Source organism: Pantherophis guttatus, chromosome 1 (genome assembly GCF_059756535.1).
Source record: "Pantherophis guttatus breed Tessera chromosome 1, ASM5975653v1, whole genome shotgun sequence".
Classification (NCBI taxonomy): domain Eukaryota; kingdom Metazoa; phylum Chordata; class Lepidosauria; order Squamata; family Colubridae; genus Pantherophis; species Pantherophis guttatus.
Window position 1 is genome coordinate 100,321,027 of NC_142063.1, and position 20,560 is coordinate 100,341,586.

Sequence of the window (20,560 nt, forward strand, 5' to 3'; positions counted from 1 at the left end):
ATTGATGTATACATACAGACCGAAGAAGGAAAATTTGGGACAAGTAGCATGGTCATGTTAAAATAGGATGAGGGCCACATATATTCAAGTCCATTCTCAGGAATCACTGGATAACTTTGGAAAATCATTTTCTCATTACCTAACCTACCTTACACAGTTTTTGTTCTAAGGAAAATATGAGGAATGGTTTGCCATATATAGTAAGTTACTCTGGTGAAAGAAAGACAAGCTATATATTTCATATATGAATAAGAATAAATTATATTAAGGAAACGGAATGGGCGAATGTAGATGAAATAAACCACCATTTAAGTTATTTACAGTACTGAGACAGCTTTGAACTTCCCTAAGTACAGTAACAACTTTTCTGAAAAAAAAGATCAATTAACTAATAAAACATATTGGTATTAGTCTATGGGGCCTGACTTTTGATATATCAAGTATATATTTCTCTCAGCCCTAGGAAGGAGGCAATTGGAAAAGGAAGCCAAAGAGAAGACAACTTGTCTTTGGTGTATTGTATCTATTACTGAAGCTGGTTTGGTTGAACTCAAAAAACTGAGTCTGGCTTTATACAAGTGTTTCCATCTTGTGAACATCCCAAAGGTGCTTTTTCAAGAGGCAATTGGACTTTCTTGTTTTTCTTTGAAGACGTTTTGCTTCTCATCCAAGAAGCTTCTTCAGCTCTGACTGGATGTAATATAAATATAAATCCTACCATTCCCCAACATCCAGTCAGAGCTGAAGAAGCTTCTTGGATGAGAAGCAAAACATCTTCAAAGAAAAACAAGAAAGCCCAATTGCCTCTTGAAAAAAAAGAACTTTGGAGACAACCATGACCTGGATGAGTAAGAATCTCCATAGACATCTTGTGAACAGTTTTCTTACAGCAGCATATCTGTATTTATCTCCATTTGATTATGTATAAGGTCTTACCTTTTTGAATGTATAAATCATGACTTTGTAACACTATTCATCATTATTTAATGTGTCAATGCAGTGGGCACTGAAAAAAAATCCAGAACTCCACATTCTCTGGTTCTTGGGTTAGGATTGTTCTTCTATTCCTGGCAGATTTTTCAAGAAAGGTCTCCATGAATAGAAGCAGGAAGGACATCAGTTTTCTAATCCTCTTTGTTTTCTCTAGTGTCCATACTCCATTCATATTCTATGGTGTTTCACAAGACTCCTCAACAGGAAGTTAGTTTAGGGGGAAGTGGAACAAGTTGAAGAGAAATCAGCAAAAGAGGTTCCTCCATTTCCTTCTATTCATAAAGGTTTCTGATAAGAGTGTCTTCTATTTTGGGTAACAGGATGTCTTGTCCAAGTACTAAAAACAAAACAATCCCCCCTCCCATATTTATATGTTGCTCATGTTGAAAGGGTGATATGAACCAGGAGTACCTGCAAAGGATAAGCAAAGTTATAATGATAGTCATGATTGCATAATTGAAACTGCCATATTGACATATGTGGTTTTATATTCTGTAATATAAGCCGCCATGGGCGAATAAGCGGAATATAAAACTAACTAACTAACTAACTAACTAACTAACTAACTAACTAACTAACTAACTAACTAACTAACTAACTAAAATATCTATCCCTAACCCTTCTGCAGAAATTTCTGATTTGAGTATTACAGAAATTTAAGTAGAGGAAAACAAAACAAAATTCAGCCTCCAACATAGGAGCCAAGGCCACTATTTTTATGGTTGTTCTGCTGATATTAATATTTTTAGTCTTTGAGAGCTGCAGAAAGTATGGCAACGATGCAGTTACAGTATGTCATTTAAGTGGGTGACACAATTTTTTTCATCCTTTTAAAAATGCCTTCATACAAAATAGGTGTATCACATTTCCCAGTCTGAGATTTTTATATTTGTATTAAGATTCAACCATTTTTTGCCTGAAGATTTCCCAGTGAAATGCTGGGGAAAACATGGGCCTGAAGAGAAGACCACCACACAGGATTTTGGTTGCCTATCCCTGCCTACAGTTTTTAAAATAAAATATCTGTAGCTTCATGAAAACTTTGAACACAGTGATTTCCTGCATTTGTGTCCAACAGAGGCCCATCCTATTTGCACAATTACAGGTCATGGGAAAATCACAATAAGAATAGGAGCTTTCTTGCGATGGCAATAAGAACAATGGGTCTAAGTGGAGAAGTAATTTCCCAAGTAGCTGATCAATGATTTATAAGTCATTATAATAACAGTTGTATAATGTAAATTTTGAAACCATTGCCTCTTTTTAATTTAGATTGTAACTGTATTAGCAAACTTGTCTGTGCTGGACCAGTGTGCTTCAGAAATAATCCAACAAAATGGTACGTATATTTTGACAAACGCACAAAAGATTTACACATGTGAAAACAAAACTGAAATAGGATCCTTCAGCTAAACAGCATTTAATATAACGCTATACAGCAGGATTACTAAAGATCTAAATGTATCTTTTTTTGAGACTAAAATTCTGCATTTTCACATTTTCAAATCTCGGAATCTTGACCTTGTAAGGATTCAGGTTTATGTCATTTTCTTTCTGAAATACCTACAGCCAGGACCAGAGATGGGTTCCAGCAGGTTCTGACCAGTTCTAAAGAACTGGTAGCAGAAATTTTGAGTAGTTCGGAGAACCGGTAGTAAAAATTCTGACTGTCCCCACCCCCATCTATTCTCTGCCTCCCAAGTCCCAGCTGATCGGGAGGAAATGGGGTTTTGCAGTATCCTTCCCCTGGAGTGGGGTGGGAATGGAGATTTTACGGTATCCTTCCCCTGCCATGCCCACCAAGCCACACCCACAGAACCAGTAGTAAAAATTTTTGAAACCCACCACTGGGCAAGACCCTGCAATTTCAAAATCATGGCTTTTTTTCTATTTCAGATACATGGAATGATGATATTTTTATACCTCCCTATTTTGGGAAACGTGCCAGTGAAGAAACAGAGAGGGAGCCATCTCTCTCTACTGCTTCACTGTTGAATTCTTCATATACTGTTGTTCAAGCTGCTTTTGAATATAGACTTAGTGTTCTTGTTAAGGTTTAAGTGCTCTCTTACACCCAAAAATTGCCCTGGCAACAGTGGACCATCTCTTTGTAATTGTTGCCTGATGAAATAGCAGAGAGAAGCAGCTTGCTGTTGTTGGACTGTCAGCAACTAGGGCTTATCCAGGTTTCCAAACCAGGGATCAACTGCAGTAAAGAACTGTATCTCCCCTTAGTCTGGAAGAGATGATTTTGTGGCTAGGAAAAGTGGCAAGTGAAGAAGGGGATGAGTTCTGACAAATAATTACACTGAAGTTGTTGCTATTTGTCAGAACTGCCATCCATGCTATTGGATTGATGTTTTTCACCTCTGGCTTGTGACATTAGTGGTGGGAAATGGGAAATGAGGATGCCATTCTCATCCCATAGCAGAGGATTGGCAATAGAAGCAGCTAAATCTATGCTGCTTAAGTAAGTTACTTTCTTAAAATTACCACTTCTCCTTTTTATATTTTGAATAATGATGGGAGAAAGGCAGAATTTGAAAGAGCAAGGGTGAGGATTGGGGATTAGGGATTTAGCTTTGTCTCCTGCAATTATGTTGGCTTGGTTTATGTGTTGCTTCATCTTCAACTATAATGTTTATACCAGCAATTCTTTTTAATGTGTTCTTGGAAAATTGACAGCAATATTTTACACTTTTGTAGGTATTCAAGTTTTAATGGAAATGCTGTCTGAAAAATCATCATTTGGGAATTCACCCGAAAGAACTGCTTGTGAACAAGTTCAACAAAAAGCCGCAGTGACACTTGCTCGGCTTAGCCGTGATCCTGAAGTAGCTAATTCAGCCATAAAACTCAACTGTACGTATTTAAATGATTTGATACATCAAAGGGACATTATTTGGCCCAGTGTTGGCTGAATGCTACTTTTTTCCATTGCATGTCAACTAAGAACCAATCTATTTTCCAGTACTGGTCATTCATTTTTTAAAAGATTTGTGTTTTACAAATCAACCAATGATTGCCCCAACTGGCAGCTTGGAGTTCAGTTAGCCGTAAAAATAATCCTTGATTTATGACTGTAATGGAGCTTGCCCATTACGGTTGTAAGTTGTGACAATCATAAAGTTGTCCTGTGGCCAACCTAATTTTACAACCTTTTTTGTGGCGGTCATTAAGTGAATCAATTGTTTGCTATAGACTGGTTTTGTAGAAAATAAATCCCATTTTTCAGCAAAAACCTGTAAAACCTCGTCACATGACCACTGGATGCTGCAAATGGCCAAAATACAGCCAATTGCCAAGCACCTAAAAAGCAGTTAGGGTCAGGGGCAGCCATCATAAGCAGTCCTGGGGAGGTCCTTGTAACTTTGACGACTACCCAGGGGTGAAATCCTACCGGTTTGGACTGGTTTGGGTGAACTGCTAGGGATTATGGGCATCAGTTCACCGATATTCCACAGAATTCAAAGTTAAATGCAGCAGAGAGAATGCTAACTTTTCTCCTTCCATTCACAATGGAGCTGCTGCAGCCTGTCCCTTTTAAGGTAGTCCCCAGGAGAGAGGGGGATGGGGGGGAAGCAGCTGGAATGAAGCCGTTTTAGTGAAAGGCAGGAAAATGAGGAAGGGGATTTTCCTGCCTGTCATCCATTCCTCAATCTCATCACAGACTGAGGGAAGGATAGTAGGCAGGAATATTCCCCTCCCATTTTTCTGCCATTCGCGACAAGGAGTGGCTGGGAAGGGAAGGGCCAGTGAGGAACCCCCTCGATGTGAGTGATGTCGAGTTGGCCACACCCACCCAGTCACATGACCTCCCCCCAACAAGCCATGCCCACAGAACCAGTAGGGGAACTTTTTTAATTTCACCCCTGGGACTACCTATATGAAACTGCTCATGACAATGCACTTGTACATGCTAAGCCAGATGCCCAACAAAATGATACAATGTTGTTCACAGAAAACTCAGTACTAGCTTTCGAAGGTGTGAATGGGACTCTTCTAGATAAAGGAAAAAAGGAATCCCTTAAAATGGCATTTATCATTGAATAAATTAAGTCCGATATGCCTGGACTTATTATATTCACTGGCTTTGCAAAGAGAACTATGAATTCTCTTAGTGTTTATATTTTGTGCTATGTAAAAAGAAGTGGGGTTTTTTTTCTTTCCAGCTTTTTCTAAGCATCACTTTTTATGGCATTACAACATTTTGACTGAAATGGATAAATCTAGAATAGGGGTGGGCAACTGTGGTCCTTTTACAACCTGTGGACTTCAACTCCCAGAATTCCTGAGACAGCCAAGCTGGCTCAGGAATTCTGGGAGTTGAAGTCCATAGGTTGTAAAAGGGCCACAGTTGCCCATCCTGATCTAGAAAATATGACACACAGAATAAATTGTTTATCAATGTTCTTTTCAAATCATTTTTAGGTATTCCACGTCTCATACAACTTTGCAGGTCTCCAGGTGAAAGAAATAAGAGTGATTCTGTTCTTGTTGCTTGTCTGGTAAGGGCATCTAATTGTTCCCAGGGTGGGATTCAGCCAGTTCAGATCAGTTTGGGTGAATCAGTAGTTACAGCCAGTGGCTTGGCCCGTCCCCCTGCCCCCGCCCTATTCCATCTTATACAATCGCCATGTTTTTGATGCAGCATGCATGTGGCAAGGCACATGAGCGAAGCTATCCAGTTCTATACGATCACTGTGTTTTTGATGCAGCGCGCATGTGCACAAGCGCTCACATTTTCGATTCTGGGCGAACCGGTTGTTAAATTATGTGAAGCTCACCTCTGATTGTTCCCTCTTTTCTTTCATTTTATTCTGCTGGTCAGACATTCATCATCAAGAGTTCCTATTGGCTGGGTAGGAGAGCTAATCTTGCCAGATTTCAGCCTTCTGATTCACATCCCTCACTATTGAGAAGATTCTTTAGCTATCCAGATCAGATCTGCAACAGACAGGAACAGAATTTATCTGTAAAGCAATATATTCAATTCCATAATGTCAGCTGTTGCAAGAGTATTTGCCAGCAAAATATTTTCCTCTGTCTATTGATCCCCTTCTCCTCAGTTATTTTCCACAGGGACATATAAGTTTTTTAAAAAGAGAAAATAAACTTTATTGTGGTTACCAATGAAGCAAACATATATTTCATAACATCAGATACTAATCTTTTGAGCACATTTGACATCCTAAGTTGTATCTACAAGTTTTATTGTGATCTGGCTCTTTTCTGTCCGTTAAAACCTGTCCATTTTAGACAAATATTCCTTCAGGAGAGTATCAGCAATGGAGGTTTTCAAAGTTAAAATCTTAAAGCTTAGTAGTCTGAGATCATTTTCTTTTCAATGAAAATATATTTTGTCTGATTGCTACAAGGGATATCTAGCCTTCTGCAACTTCCCATCTCATAATATGGTAAAATAATTTCTGAAACAGCTGCCTTATTTTAATGAAGATAAGTAAGCAATATTTGTTTCTGCAAAAGAGATTTGCATTCAATTTTTTTGTCTCCACATGGCTGGAAATCAGATGATTTATTATTTGTAATGTCATAAACTTGCAGACATCCATCAAAATAAAAGCAGTTATATATTAATAATTCCACACAAATAATTTTTATCTTAATTTTAGGCTTGCCTAAAGTCACATTATAAATCCATGATTCACCTTCAGAATCCTTCATTGGCACAAAGTCTCTAGAAACAAAACTGCCTTCTACTAGAAAATGCATTGGGGGTTTGGGGCATGGAACACCTTTATATAACATGGTTTAAATTTTAAAATTGTATTTCTTTCTTTAAATGATTCAATTTGTTTGCTTGTTCGTTTACTGAGAACAAGCCATTTTCCATTCCATCATTAAGCCAAGGAATTTGAAGTATAGAATTGTTGCTGTAGAAAATGCTGACATATAATTAATGCAACCCAAGTGAGGGATAGGCTGAAGTTACTTTATGTGGGTTCCTAAATACATTATATATATATCCCTAGTGCCCCATAATGGAGTGAGCTCCCGTTACTTTTCCCAGCTTCTGCCAACCTAGGAGTTCGAAAGCACGTAAAAAATGCAAGTAGAAAAATAGGGATCACCTTTGGTGGGAAGGTAACAGCGTTCCGTGAGCCTTTGGCATTTAGTCATGCTGGCCACATGACCACGTCTTCGGACATCGCTGGCTCTTCAGCTTTGAAACGGAGATGAGCACCACCCCCTAGAGTTGGGAACGACTAGCACATATTTGCGAGGGGAACTTTTACCTTTACCTTTAAATATATTGGCTGTAAAAAGAATGGAGGTGCAATGATGACTTTAGTTCAGAAGGGAAAGCAGGCAGATTCTGAACATTATGTTGGCCTGCTCCAATATAAATCTATTCTTCATTAACTTTCTTGTAGGAAGTAGCATAAAAAGGAAAAGAGATTATGAATCATGAAATAGCATGTCCGTCTGTCAGATCTGGCTCTCCTATTGGACAGTTGCCTCACCTGAATATGTAGGGATGTCAGGAAATGCTGGAAGACCAACCTTAATGTACCATTTGGCAATAACAGTAGTAATAGCACTTAGACTTAAATACTACTCTATAGTGCTTTACAGCACTCTCTGAGTAGTTTACAACATCAGCACATTGCCCCCAACAATCGGCTCTCATTTTACCGACCTTTGAAGAATGGAAGGCTGAATCAACCTTAAACCCATCAGGATCAAATTCCAGGCTGTGGGCAGAGCTAACCTGCAATACTGTATTCTAACCACTGGGTCACTAATGCTCTTGACTGTGCCACCATTTGACTTTCCTGCCTGAGTTAAGGTGCTTGATAGCTTCAGTTACTGGTAAATGCTAGAAAATTACTAATTTGGAAGTAAGATGTACCTGGAGGTTTGGTCATTGTTATGGTAATTGTGGATCTTTTCTTTGCCTAAGGCACCAAAAAACATCCTGATCAATCCTACCTCTCAAACTCTATGAAGAGGGTCTCAACAAGATATAAGTGGTGGGATTCAATTTTTTTTATTACCGGTTCTGTGGGCGTGGCTTGATGGGCATGGTGTGGCTTGGTGAGGCGTGGCAGGGGAAGGATACTGTAAAATCTCCATTCCCAACCCACTCCAGGGGAAGGTTACTGCAAAATCTCCATTTCCTCCCAATCAGCTGGGACTCGCGGGTAGAGAACAGATGGGGGCGGGGCCAGTCAGAGGTGGTATTTACCGGTTCTCTGAACTACTCAAAATTTCTGCTTCCTGTTCTCCAGAACTGGTCAGAATCTTCTGAATACCACCTCTGCAAGATATGATCTATATAAATGAATCTAGTAGATACAAATAAAGGTAACATTTATGACCTGCAGGACCCAAGTGATTTGAAAAGTTCTCTTTTGTGAAAAAAAGTAATCCTTTTAATTTATTTAATTAAAATAACATTTGTATTAGCAATTACATTTAAAACAAGCAAACAAATGTTGTTAGGGAAGGGCAGCATTCCGTGGGGGGCAAAGTTGAGGAACTCAGAGATAAGCCCTTTCCTCCCCTGCCTTCTGGATTCTCGTAAACAATTGCTGCCCATTTCTAATTAATTCAAGTAAACCAACTGACCGAGCTACTATATGCATAGCACTAGATTTAGCCTTCACTGGGAGGTAAACAGCACAAGGAACTTTCACTGAACTTCAGAATATGAGTCTGTTCTCAAATAGATTTATATAGCATTGTCTAAAGCATGGTTCATTCTAATTGTCATTAACATTTTAAAAGTGTCATCACATTTTCTCGTAGGCAGCTTTACGACGGTTAGCTGTGATGAGCCCTGATGGTCTTCAAGAATCAGATTTCCAGCAGTTGGTGAAGCCCAGGCTTGTGGATTCCTTCCTGCTTTGTACCAATATGGAAGAAAGCTTTGTTTAAACCAATGTAACTTTATTATTAATGTTATTCATGACTGGGTCACTGATTAACTGCTTATGATTAATTTATTATAAGAGTTAACATAGGAAAAAATGCCATTTCACATTTCTGATCCCTATGAAAAATTGTCTCTACCTCTTCTAGGTTTGCACATTATAAACATAATAATTTAAATAAAATAAATAAATAAATTATACAGAATGGGAGATAGGTCCACTTCCCCACTCATTCTCCACTCATGATTTATCAGTCATCAGTGATTTATTTTTAGGGTGGAAACCGCAGTGTGATTAAGAGATGGAAGGCAAGCAAGGGGCAGGGATTGGTAAACCCATAACTGTGTGGGGCTATAAACAGATTTCATACTTCTTTTTAAATATATTTTGGGACTTTGCCAACTGTGGAAAATTGTTGGAATATTTTTTAGAGAAAATAGAAAACTAATATATAAACAAGGGATAGGTTCACATAGCATGGTGCGAAGTGGCATTTTATACCATGAATTCAGTTGAATTTCCTCAAGTAGAATATTATTTTAGAATTAATGGCTAATGTGATTGCAGGGCACACATTAGGATATGCAAAAGCTCATCAAAGTGCCCTTTCAGGTTGCTACATAAACCTGAGTAGCCTCAGGTATATATCAAAGCTTTATCATGGCCAAGCCATACTGAAGCAATGCCTCCAGAACTTTCCATGGTTTTTCCATGGTCTTATATTACCAGTCCTGATAAAGCAAAGAATAGTTATCCATTTTGACGCTTGCACTGTTTGGTGACGCTTGCACTGTTCCTTCAATCAGATTTAAGATAGTCCCACAACATACGTCTATGGAGAATTTCACTCATCCAGGTCATGGTTGTCCCAAAGGTGATTTTTCAAGAGGCAACTGGACTTGTTTTTCTTTGAAGACATCTAAGAGGCCTCTTCAGCTCTGACTGGATGGTGGATTAATTCTGCACAATCCAGTCAGAGATAAAGAAGCTTCTTGGATGAGAAGTGAAAGAAAAACAAGAAAGTCCAGTTGCCTCTTGAAAAAGCATCTTTGGGACCCCCACAACAACAGTAATTCCACCTTACACAGGCCTGATAGAGAGGTAAACAACATTTGGGGTAGGGAGGGGAATGAATAACAAAGCTTCTGTTATGAATTCCTAACTCAAACCCCACAAGCTACATACTTGCAGCAAATGCAGGATGCAAGTAGGAATGGAAGGGATTTTCTATGTACATATTTGATTTTTCAACATTTTAACTAGCTGAGAATACAGATGCTTTTGGATCTCAAGGTGCAATTCCAATTTTTTGCCATTAGCCATATTGTTGGGACTAATAAGATAAATAAGATAAGATAAAGAGTGTTTAAATTCAAACCATCTGGACAACATCAGATTGCTTACTTCTTCTACTCCTCCGATATACATGTGCACCAAAATCTATATTTTTTAGAATTTTGTAATTTAGCTTATAGCTATGAAAATCTATATAAAAACACATCTGTTGACTTCTTGAACACTCTGCACCCAACAATAATATCTTAGACAATGATTACATTGTAATAAAGAAAAATCACCTGCAGAAAATGCACAATCAGGAAAAATACAGAATTGCATATGAAACTATTATTACTTTTTTGTTGAATTAGCTAAGTCATGCACCAAATCAAGCTAGTAGATGAAGATATGAAAAAAAATAATTGAAATAAATTGGACAGATTTGCTAAAATATTAACACTATATACAGTAGTAGGGAAACTGCCATATAGGACAAAACAACTCTAAAATATTCAGTCCAACGTACTATTTCCTAGAATGGCCAAATGCTTTTGTGGCAGTGATGGGGGGCAAAAAAAATGGAGGATGATATTCTTTTGAACTACTTCATAGATGCTTTTGCTTTAATGAAATTTGATACGTGTGCATATAGTCCTGAAAGTGTCAAATGTATTGAAAAGAAGAAATTTGGAGCAGACAAAAGTTTTAGACGAAAATGTATCTACATACATACACATATATGTTATTCCTTGGCAAAGAGTTCAGCATTATAAGATTCCTTTAATTTTTTAAAAAAATGAATGTATATAAATGGCTTTTTATTTGTAGCTTGATTTCAAACAATCACATCGCAGCATATATGGTATTTATACTTACGATTTGATATTTGAACTAAAGCAAATTAATACATTTAAGAAAAACATAAATATAGAATGTTTTATGCTTTTGAAAAGAACAGCTTAATATAACTGCAGCACAAGTTGTTTTATCCAAATATTTTAATCTCCACAAATAAAGGGAAACCAAAATTGTATGGGCAAAATTCAGCATTTATGCAAGCCAGTGGCAACCTTTAATGGTTAACATTGGGCAGATTTTAATATTCAGAATTTAATTTTATAGTTGCAAATGCAAGGCTTGATCTAAAAAAGAAGAGTCAAGCTATGTATGTGCAGTAGCAATAGTTTTCCAGAGAATGATGGAGCACATGAATGAAAGTCAAAGTTTCTTCCAAGATCTCCTCTGAGCTTGTTGACTTTGGTGGAATTGCCAGGCAACTTTAATGAAAAGCCTCATGGCCAACCCACAGCTCATATATTAAGCACCATTGAGGATGAGTGGAACTGAAGCGTGAAAAGGAGTGTCATTTCAAGGTCAGTGATTCAAAGTCTTGTGGCAAATTGCCAGGCAACTCTTAGTTGACTTCTTGTTTTCTGAGGCACATCTTTGCCAGAAATAGTCTTGCATCTCTGATTTTCTGTCAGGTTATCAGAATCATGTTAGAGATATATATTTAATCATGGTACAAGCCTGTAAGCATTTAAACACCACATTGTAAGGTTGGAAACTAATCCTTTTTTTTTGTCTTAGCATTTATGTGTACTATTTATATTTGGCCGTGTCTCCAGTGTTATTAATTGCATCGAATCAATTTGCATTAATTGCATTGCATTGAAAATCCATGGTTTAATATTGATTTAACTGATCTGCAGCATGGGAAAGGACTTCTCCCAGTCTCCAATTCTGACTCTTAGATCCGATCATAAAGCTTTAGGGATTGGTGTTCTAGGACTGGAAATACAGGTTTAGCTCCTGAGGCAGCCAGAAGTACTCAGGAAAGTCATTAATTCTTCCAGATGAATTCATAATATGTCCTGCAATTACAGTAAAGATCTGTAGTTAAGACTATATTTGGAACTAGACAAGTCCACAAAGAACATGCCTTTTAGCAATATAATACCCCGTTTCCCCAAAAATAAGGCATCCCTGAAAACATTTAAACGCAGAGCTGGAAATCAGATAAGATGGCAAGAGGAGCCCCATTTTGCTCTACATGCCCCAAAATAATATCTCCCCGAAAATAAGGCCAAGCACTTATTTCAGGGTTCAAAAAAATATAAGTCAGGGTCTTATTTTTGGGGAAACACGATAATATAGTTATAATTATACTTATACTAATCCACCCCGCTTGTTCTGGCAAAAGGGGCCTACTACAGACTCCATCAGCCAAGGAATTTCAATTGTGTGATTTAGAAAAAAAACACATGCAAATCTTATGCCAGGACCATTTTTCAATTTTTTAAGGTGCCATGAGATGTTTCATTATGTTTTTTAAATATGATTTTATCTCAGCATGCAATAACATATTGTAACATATTAACATATGTAATATTCAATGGCCAGTATAACAAAAAATGACCATTGAATGTTGTATCTTACAATATAATAGTTGCATGTTTCTTTACATTGCATGCTATTCCTTTTATGCTTAAAAATTCTGCCCACAATGAATAGCCCATATCAAGATGCCCCTATTTCAATATCAGCACATCCTGGTAAGAAATTCACCTTCTCCTTATGTCACCTTCCCTGGTCTTTGCCGTATTCATTACCTCAAAGCACAAAACATGCTGCTGATATTCTTAACAGACATAATGAGAAGCAGGAATTACAGCATAAATTATCTGCAGAGCAAATTACCGTATTTTTCGGAGTATAAGACACATCTTTCCCCCCCTAAAAGAAGCTGAAAATTTGGGTGCGTTTTATACTCCGATGTAGCTTTTTCAAAGCTTTTTTTCAGCCCTAATGAGGCGCTAACGAGGCACTAGCAAGTGAAGCTATCTTCCCAGCTTTGCCTGCTCCCTCGATTCTCTGCTGTGCTTTAATGAGGCACTAGCGAGTGAAGCGATCTCCATGCTTTGCTCCGACTCTCAGCTGTTCTTTAGAAGCTTTTTTTCAACCTTAACTTGGTGCTAGCCGAGTGAAGCAATCTCCCCCTGTGCTTTGCCTGCTTTTCTCATTGCTGCTTCCTCTCAGCTGTGCCTTAGAAGCTGTTTTTTATCCCCAAGTAGGGGATAAAAAACCAGCAAATTAATGTGCTGAAGTTGACCAGACTAAGGACACTAGCCAAATGAATACCTGGGAGGCAGATTCCCCTCCTATTTTTCTCCCCAAAAACTAAGCTGCGTCTTATACTCCGGAGCATCTTATACTCCGAAAAATATGGTATGTGGTCAAATTGGTACTGGAGTATCATTCAAACTGATCCAAATTTAAGACCTTAATACCACACATTCAGTATAGCATTTATCCTCCTCATTTAATCAGACTTTTTCTTGGAAGAACTTTGAGGTATGTGGCTGTTAGGTCTATTTATTAACTAATGTATCTAGGAGAAGGCTTCCATCAAAGCATGGAACATTTGTAAGGTCTCCTGCTGTGAGACTAGTGTCAGCAGATCATACCTCAGACAGGCTGCTGCTGGGATCAGTCCAAATTTTAATTTGCCTTGAAAGATGATGAGAGAGAATGGATGTCATCATAATGGCCCCCCCACCAAGGCGATGGTATGCTACTGGAGTTGTAAATGAAAACTGAGTAAAGTTCTCTTTAAAAATGTTGATCCATATTAAAGCACTTTTCAAATGTTGAAAGCCATTATTTATTTTGGGGGAGTTTAGTATGACGTTAGACAGGTGTATCTATGAATATACCTTAAGTCCATAAATCAGAATCTGAAACTGTAATGTGTTGCTGGCTTTCTAACTGCAAATGTGGTAATATTAACATGGAATAAAAAAGGAAATTTTTGTCTGTTGCATTCAAAATTTGTTCTATCAAAGTTCACCAAATTAAGGCTTCGCTTTTGTTTATGAATAGCCTGAATCAGGATTATGTACCAGGAAAACAACTGATAGTGGTGAAAATTTGAGAGGTCTAATTATCACTAACATGACTACAGAGAGCAAAGGCAACAGGCATAATGAATATGACAGGATTGTCTCTAACTCATATGAAGCATATTGAAAAAGTTTCAAGTCAATGTCTCCCTTATAGGAAACCTACAAACTTTTTTGATTTCTATTTTTTAAAAAATGAAAAAGGGATTTAATCATTATCCCTTGCTATCTGTAGACTACCGGTCTAAGAGTCCCAGTGTAGTTTTCTCATATTGCCTAACATTATAGTAAAAACTGATGTGAGAATGATTAATTGATTATATGCCATCAACTCTTAGTGACCATATAGGTCAGTGTTTTTCAACCTTAGCAACTTTAAGCTACTTTAATGACTTCAACTCCCAAAATACCCCAGCCAGCCATGTTGAAATCCACACATCTTAAAAGTTGCTAAGGTTGAGAAACTTTGATATAGGTAGATTTTCTCCTTGAGAGAAAATGACAATGTCTTATTTACCTTTGTCTGCCCACTACAACCTCGAAACAGAAAGGCCCTCATCTTCTAAGATTTATGGCAGTTATCATTATATATCACTTGCAACTCTTTTTAAAAAAATGAAAGATAAATACATTTATGAGATACATCTTCAACTTTCTAATGGATATTGTACAGTTCTTGCCAGAAGAGCTGATGTGGTTGTCAAGTCATCAGTTATCCTTTGGGTATTCTTTTGTATTCTCTTCTTTATGAGAAACTGCACTGAATCCTAGATATACTCAAATAACCACATAAATCACTCAATAACTTAATTGTCCCACTCCAAAAAGACAGTAGTGAAAGCTGATAAACTAAATGGTTTGTCAGTTCCTTGAAGCCCCCATTTATCACTTTCTGATGTCTGCAAGAAACCCCTGAATTTTATTTCCATTTGCATTTCATTTCAGAGTCAATTAATTCTATTCAAATTTGTGATTAAGTTCTGAGTCAAGTTGAGCTAGTTCACTTCATCAACTTCAATTGTCAAATCAAGTAGATTTTATTTGAAAATATATTCAAGTTGATAAGAATGTCTGCGCATGTACATACCAAAAGCACATCAAAGTTTCCAATCATTATGACGTAACTTGATTCAACTGAATATGTCAAATTATTTTGGCACTTCAATTGAAAATTTTGTTTGGAATTAGCAATTTGAACCATTTTTTAGTCAGGTTGTTTTTAATATAAGCATCATACATTCCTATATTATCAAGGTAGTTCCATTATTTATTTTTTTTGAAATTTATATAAATTTGATATATAAGGCCAAATGTTGCACATAGAACAAATGTAACACTATTTCCACCAGTGCATGAGTTACATAAAATAACATAATCCCCTGGTAATTTAAAACTATCCAAATGATAGGACCATTTTGTTAACTTTATTAGATTCTGTTGTTACTTCTACATTAACCTTTCAAAATGAATATAGCCCAGTGTTCTAGAATTCTGAAGATGGCGAACCAGGTCACAAAATCTACAAAAAGCAAGCTACAGTAAGACAACAGAAAGAAAGTAAAAGCTAAGATTTAGATTTATGAAAGGTGTAAGATATCCATAACAAAAGTTAGAATCCTCAGAACTAATCCAGTGGCCAATTCTTCCAAGTAGTGATCAGAGTTTCCAATGTATAGAATATAACTAATCAATTCTTGTTTTATGTATATCATTTGAAATATATAACAAGATTGGGTTTATTTGGTCAATTTTCTCCTTTTGTGCCCAATTTTCCTATAAAAGTCTCATTTGTCTGATTTTTCCTCTATATAAGAGGCTGCATATACTACTAATCCCCTTGGTTTTTTTTGTTGAATTAATTCCTCCCTCCCTGTATGAATGATCTGTTTATTTTAAATATTTGTCTACTACCCTTTATTGATTCTTTGAGAAAACACACAAGTATATGAAAAAGAAGCTTCCTTTGCTTTAAATTAATGTCAATATTAGCCCAGGTGAATTTCTTTGAAGTGCATAGAATCTACTATTGAAAATAACTTTTCTCTGGTTGTTCCCTAGCTATCCCCGTGTATTTTGTTATGATGAATTGGTGCATCAGACCATCTTTTAAAGTCTGAAATTTAAAAAAAAAGCATCTTCACAATTAGAGATAAAATTGTGCTGCACATTGCATTCAGTTATTTCTTCCAGAGTACACCGAGTGTTCCTAACGCTGGATTTGGCTTAGAGTATCAAAATACTTCGTCAAATTCTACTATAATTTAATTATAATGCTGCAAACATTTGAGAGAAAAGCATTGTTGTATTGATGAGAAACTATTAGAACAAAAACTGACTGCGTGTAAAAATGAAATAATAAAATGAATGAACAAATGGTGAGTTTGTTCTGAAATATAAGATATTTATAAGTAATTAACTTGGATCTAGCCAAGTTAACTGTCATGGGCCTGGTCACCAGCAACAAATGAACTGGTCACAATTAAACCGACACTGAAATGGTATTTTCAAGACTGAAAATTATGGACATTTAAATAGAAGTGCATTCTGAGATGTCATTAAAATATATATACACAAAACATGTTATTAAAGAACAACATAATTTATCCATATGTATCTTAATATTTGAAAAAAGCATGGAAAGAGATTTCAATAACGTATCCTTAGCAACGCAAAGGAGTGCTGCAAATTTGCGTTGTCTAACTGAATCAAATCCTTTATTTTCTCACAGTTCGTCAATTTTCCCAGGCAAAAACATCCATTACCAAAAAGAAAGAAGGAAATAATTTACAAATTAGAAACTTTAGAGCAGGGGTGTTAAACTCAAGGCCCATGGGACGGATCTGGTCGAAAATGGAGATTGGAAGCCCGTTTTCACTGGCAGAGCACTAGGGCTGCCACAGGTGCTCCTGACATGAATGACATCAAGCTGGCCACGCCTACCCTGGCCATGCCCATTCCACCCCCGAGGTCAAACACAACCGTGATGGGGCCCTCAATGAAATCGAGTTTAACACCCCTGCTTTAAAGCATTAGCCTACACCTACATTGAAAGGTGTGGAAAGTTTGCAACTGTCACTCCAATAGTACAACCAGTATGGGGGCCCTTTTCTGCAAGATGTTGGTGGTGCTGATTTTCTTGTATTAACAAGCAAAAACCCCAGAAACATCTCCTTTGTTATACTCTACCAAGCCAAAGTTTGTTGCTTTGCTTTTTATTTTCTGCCTCAGCTCCTCTTTTTTTTCAGTGCAATATTCAAACTACTGTTCTGAAGTGGCTGGTTGATACCATATAACGCCATGTACATCCACTTAGAATGAACTTGTCCTGAACCCCAGAGAATTATGAAGTGAAATTTTAAAAGGCTTTATACTGAGAAAGTTCCATTTTCTTGCAGTTTACTTTGTCTCTTTTTTTTCTAGTCAATATTTATATGTCTGAAATTCCAATTATATTTCTTCTGAATGTTGGTGACCACAAGCTGTAAATTTATTTGCTTCTAGTCCTTGTTGCTTGCTGGGAAGACCAAAATATCTCTTTTAGGAAAAAAAGGTATAAATGTTAATGTAGTTTTCAGCATTTCTTCTTTTGTTTTAAGTATTATTATTATTATTATTATTATTATTATTATTATTAGTATTATTATTAGTATTATTGCTTTAATTTATATGCCGCCCTTCTCCGGAGACTCAGGGCGGCTTACAATGCGTTAAGCAATAGCCTTCATACTTTTGTATATTTATACAAAGTCAGTTTATTGCCCCCACAATCTGGGTCCTCATTTCACCTACCTTTGAAAGGATGGAAGGCTGAGTCAACCTTGAGCCTGGTGAGATTTGAACTAGCAGTAATTGCAAGCAGCAGATGTTAATAACAGTGCTTAGTCCACTGTACTACAGGCTCTTATAATTTTATAATATTCTAATATTCTAATATTTATAATATAAGTCTCCAAAACCTTTTTTTGGATGTGCCCTTTTTATTAACTTTACACTAAATATACAATCCAGACCAATCTTTAAACTGCAGTTATAATTATTAGCTTTTTCTGGATGCTTTCATAGTTATTCTAATTTAAAAAAAAAAAAAACTCAATCAGGGATTAATTTTTCAAGACAAAACTTACCAAATGAGGCCATATCTGAAAGCTGTTGTTTACAAAATACAGCCCTACTTTTCCGTACTTTAAGTATCAGAATTGAAGTCTTCCAGATGCCAAAGATCTCAAGGAGTGACTATAAATTCCAGAGCAAGCAACATCACCTAATGAATAGTGAATTATTTTGATAGGCATTTCTTTTTCAAATGTGCTCTTGGACAGCCTTCACTAAGGTGCCCTGAAGACATCTGAACTTTCGCCTTGAACTTGAGAAGGGTTGCTTTTTCTCGGTCCACTTCAAGGCAGCTGCGAGTCATAGCTTTCTGGAGAGCTTTGACCTTCTCAGCATACCGCTGCTCCTCACCACGGTTTACTGTCCTAGCCCATTTGAGAGCCATTGTGTCCTCAACCTTTGTAAGAGGCATCTTCTTTGCTTTCAATTTATTCATGATGGACCGTTCTTTTTTTTTTTTTTTTAGTATAACAATCAATCCAGGAAAAGAATAACTTCTACCAGACAAAAGCTCCCATTTGCTTCGTCTTCCTTCTGCTCTTGGATTTCATTAAAGAAACAATATTGCATGCATATTTCTGGAAGCTCTGAGGTTAATAATTAGCTCATTTTCTCTACATTGCTTGCATTGTGTCCCTGCAGTACCATCCTCCTTCTTTAATAAACTGCTTGGAGAGATCAAGAGGAAGACAACTTTTCATTTTGTACCTGGCTTTGAAAATAATTCTTAATTCAAGGGCTCTGAAAGACAGCAGTTTACTCTGGGAAAAGTCATTGTTCTTTCACAAGAACTAACCAAGAGGAGTTTTCTCCAGGATTGGGGAGGAGTTAATTCAGAGCGTTTCTTTTTTCTCCCTACTTTTTATTGTATCGAAGAACAAATCTGCATCAAAGAATGGAATATAATAAAATTCAATACTATAAACAGGCTACATATATACAAGAAAGAACCAATCATAGAAATAAGCTTAATTAATTTAAGAAAATTTAATTGATTAATAAATAAATTCAATTCAATTGGTTCACTAGCTGCACATTTTACATAGTATATAGCAGAATGTAGCTACTGTTAAGAGTTATAAGAGTATTATTTCATAAATATCTGAAAGTAAAAGTTGTAAGGAAAATTAGCCAGAATCACCATGAAATTTGCTAATGTCTGCAGTTATTGACTCTGATTGTGCACCAGCATAAAAACAGGGAATATAATAAAACATGTTTAACATTTTTATAACTTCTTTGTCCTATGGGCAAAACTGTAGCCCAAATGAGAAAGTTTTGTACTGTATATCTCTGCTAGGACAGAAATAAGAAGGGCACCAAATCAAGCTAATGAAAATGGTCTCCTATATTTAGTGGTTGTAATTTGATTAAAGTATATAGCGAGTTTAAAGAAAGTGAATGAGCTGGTCCTTGAGAAGTGATGCCAGGTATAATTAGATATCAACATCTTTAATTTATTGTCTCAATATTACAACATTATTATTGCATGCTTCCACCGAATATGTAAAGTTGGGTTAATGAAAATCCAAAGTGCTCCATTTTTTATTTTTTATTTTTTTGCCTATAGCTTTGGGCCAGGATGACACAAAGTTACCCATAAAGATCCAAGATTTTTGGCCTATATAAGGCAAAGTATATTTTGGCCAATATATGAAAATAATTGTCTCATAATTATCTTCATGTTTCAAAGATGAATCTAGGAAAACTCTTTTCTGTGTTTCAACAACTTCAGAAAAGAGCAATAATACTCACTCACAGTAGTACTCAGTTCACAGTATTCTATTTAATCAGGATTCAGTCTCAGTTTAATGGACCTCACCTTACCTATTTCCATGGTGCTTTCAGTTAGAGATCATCTGTTAGAGATTCACTGTGAGTTGTATTGTGTTGGGGGTGGGGTGGGGTGGGGTGCACTGAGGGAGCTCAACCAATGTCATTCTACACATTGTGCACTGACAATAAAAAATTGAATTGAATTGTGTATCAAAGACACATGTTTTGCCTTTCCCGACCTTTATAGATAGATAGATAGATAGATAGATAGATAGATAGATAGATAGATAGAGAGATAGAGAGATAGAGAGATAGAGAGATAGATAGATAGATATAGATATAGATATAGATATAGATATAGATATAGATATAGATATAGATATAGATATAGATATAGATATAGATATGAAAACTCCTTACAATTTAATTTGGAAGGACTGCTTTCCTTCTTTCTTTCCTTTAAATTATCTAGACCTACTTACCAGTAGAGATGTGGTGACATCTGCTGGATATTTAAAATATTTCACTTTACATGTACAAGTCAACTTGCTATAAATCTTTTTGGATTAAAGCTAGAGTCTGATGACCAAACAGGTACTTGCT

The 20,560-nt window shown here is 36.5% G+C and overlaps 1 protein-coding gene and 1 long non-coding RNA gene across 2 annotated transcripts in view; one reads left to right on the forward strand and one right to left on the reverse strand.

Moving 5' to 3' along the window:
* Positions 1–16,445, forward strand: part of INSC (INSC spindle orientation adaptor protein) — a 143,905-nt gene extending 127,460 nt beyond the window's left edge. The window contains exons 10-13 of the mRNA XM_034416997.3: positions 2,266–2,332; positions 3,700–3,855; positions 5,425–5,501; positions 8,767–16,445. Coding sequence (XP_034272888.2) covers positions 2,266–2,332; positions 3,700–3,855; positions 5,425–5,501; positions 8,767–8,895 — 429 coding nt within the window. The 3' untranslated portion in view covers positions 8,896–16,445. The remainder of the gene's footprint in view (positions 1–2,265; positions 2,333–3,699; positions 3,856–5,424; positions 5,502–8,766) is intronic.
* LOC117665284 (uncharacterized) lies at positions 634–18,349 on the reverse strand. The gene is made up of 3 exons (XR_015730073.1): positions 18,196–18,349; positions 5,781–12,043; positions 634–1,404 (listed from the first exon to the last, which is right to left on the reverse strand). It is a non-coding gene; the product is annotated as an uncharacterized LOC117665284 (long non-coding RNA).
* Between the last annotated feature and the right edge of the window lie 2,211 nt (positions 18,350–20,560).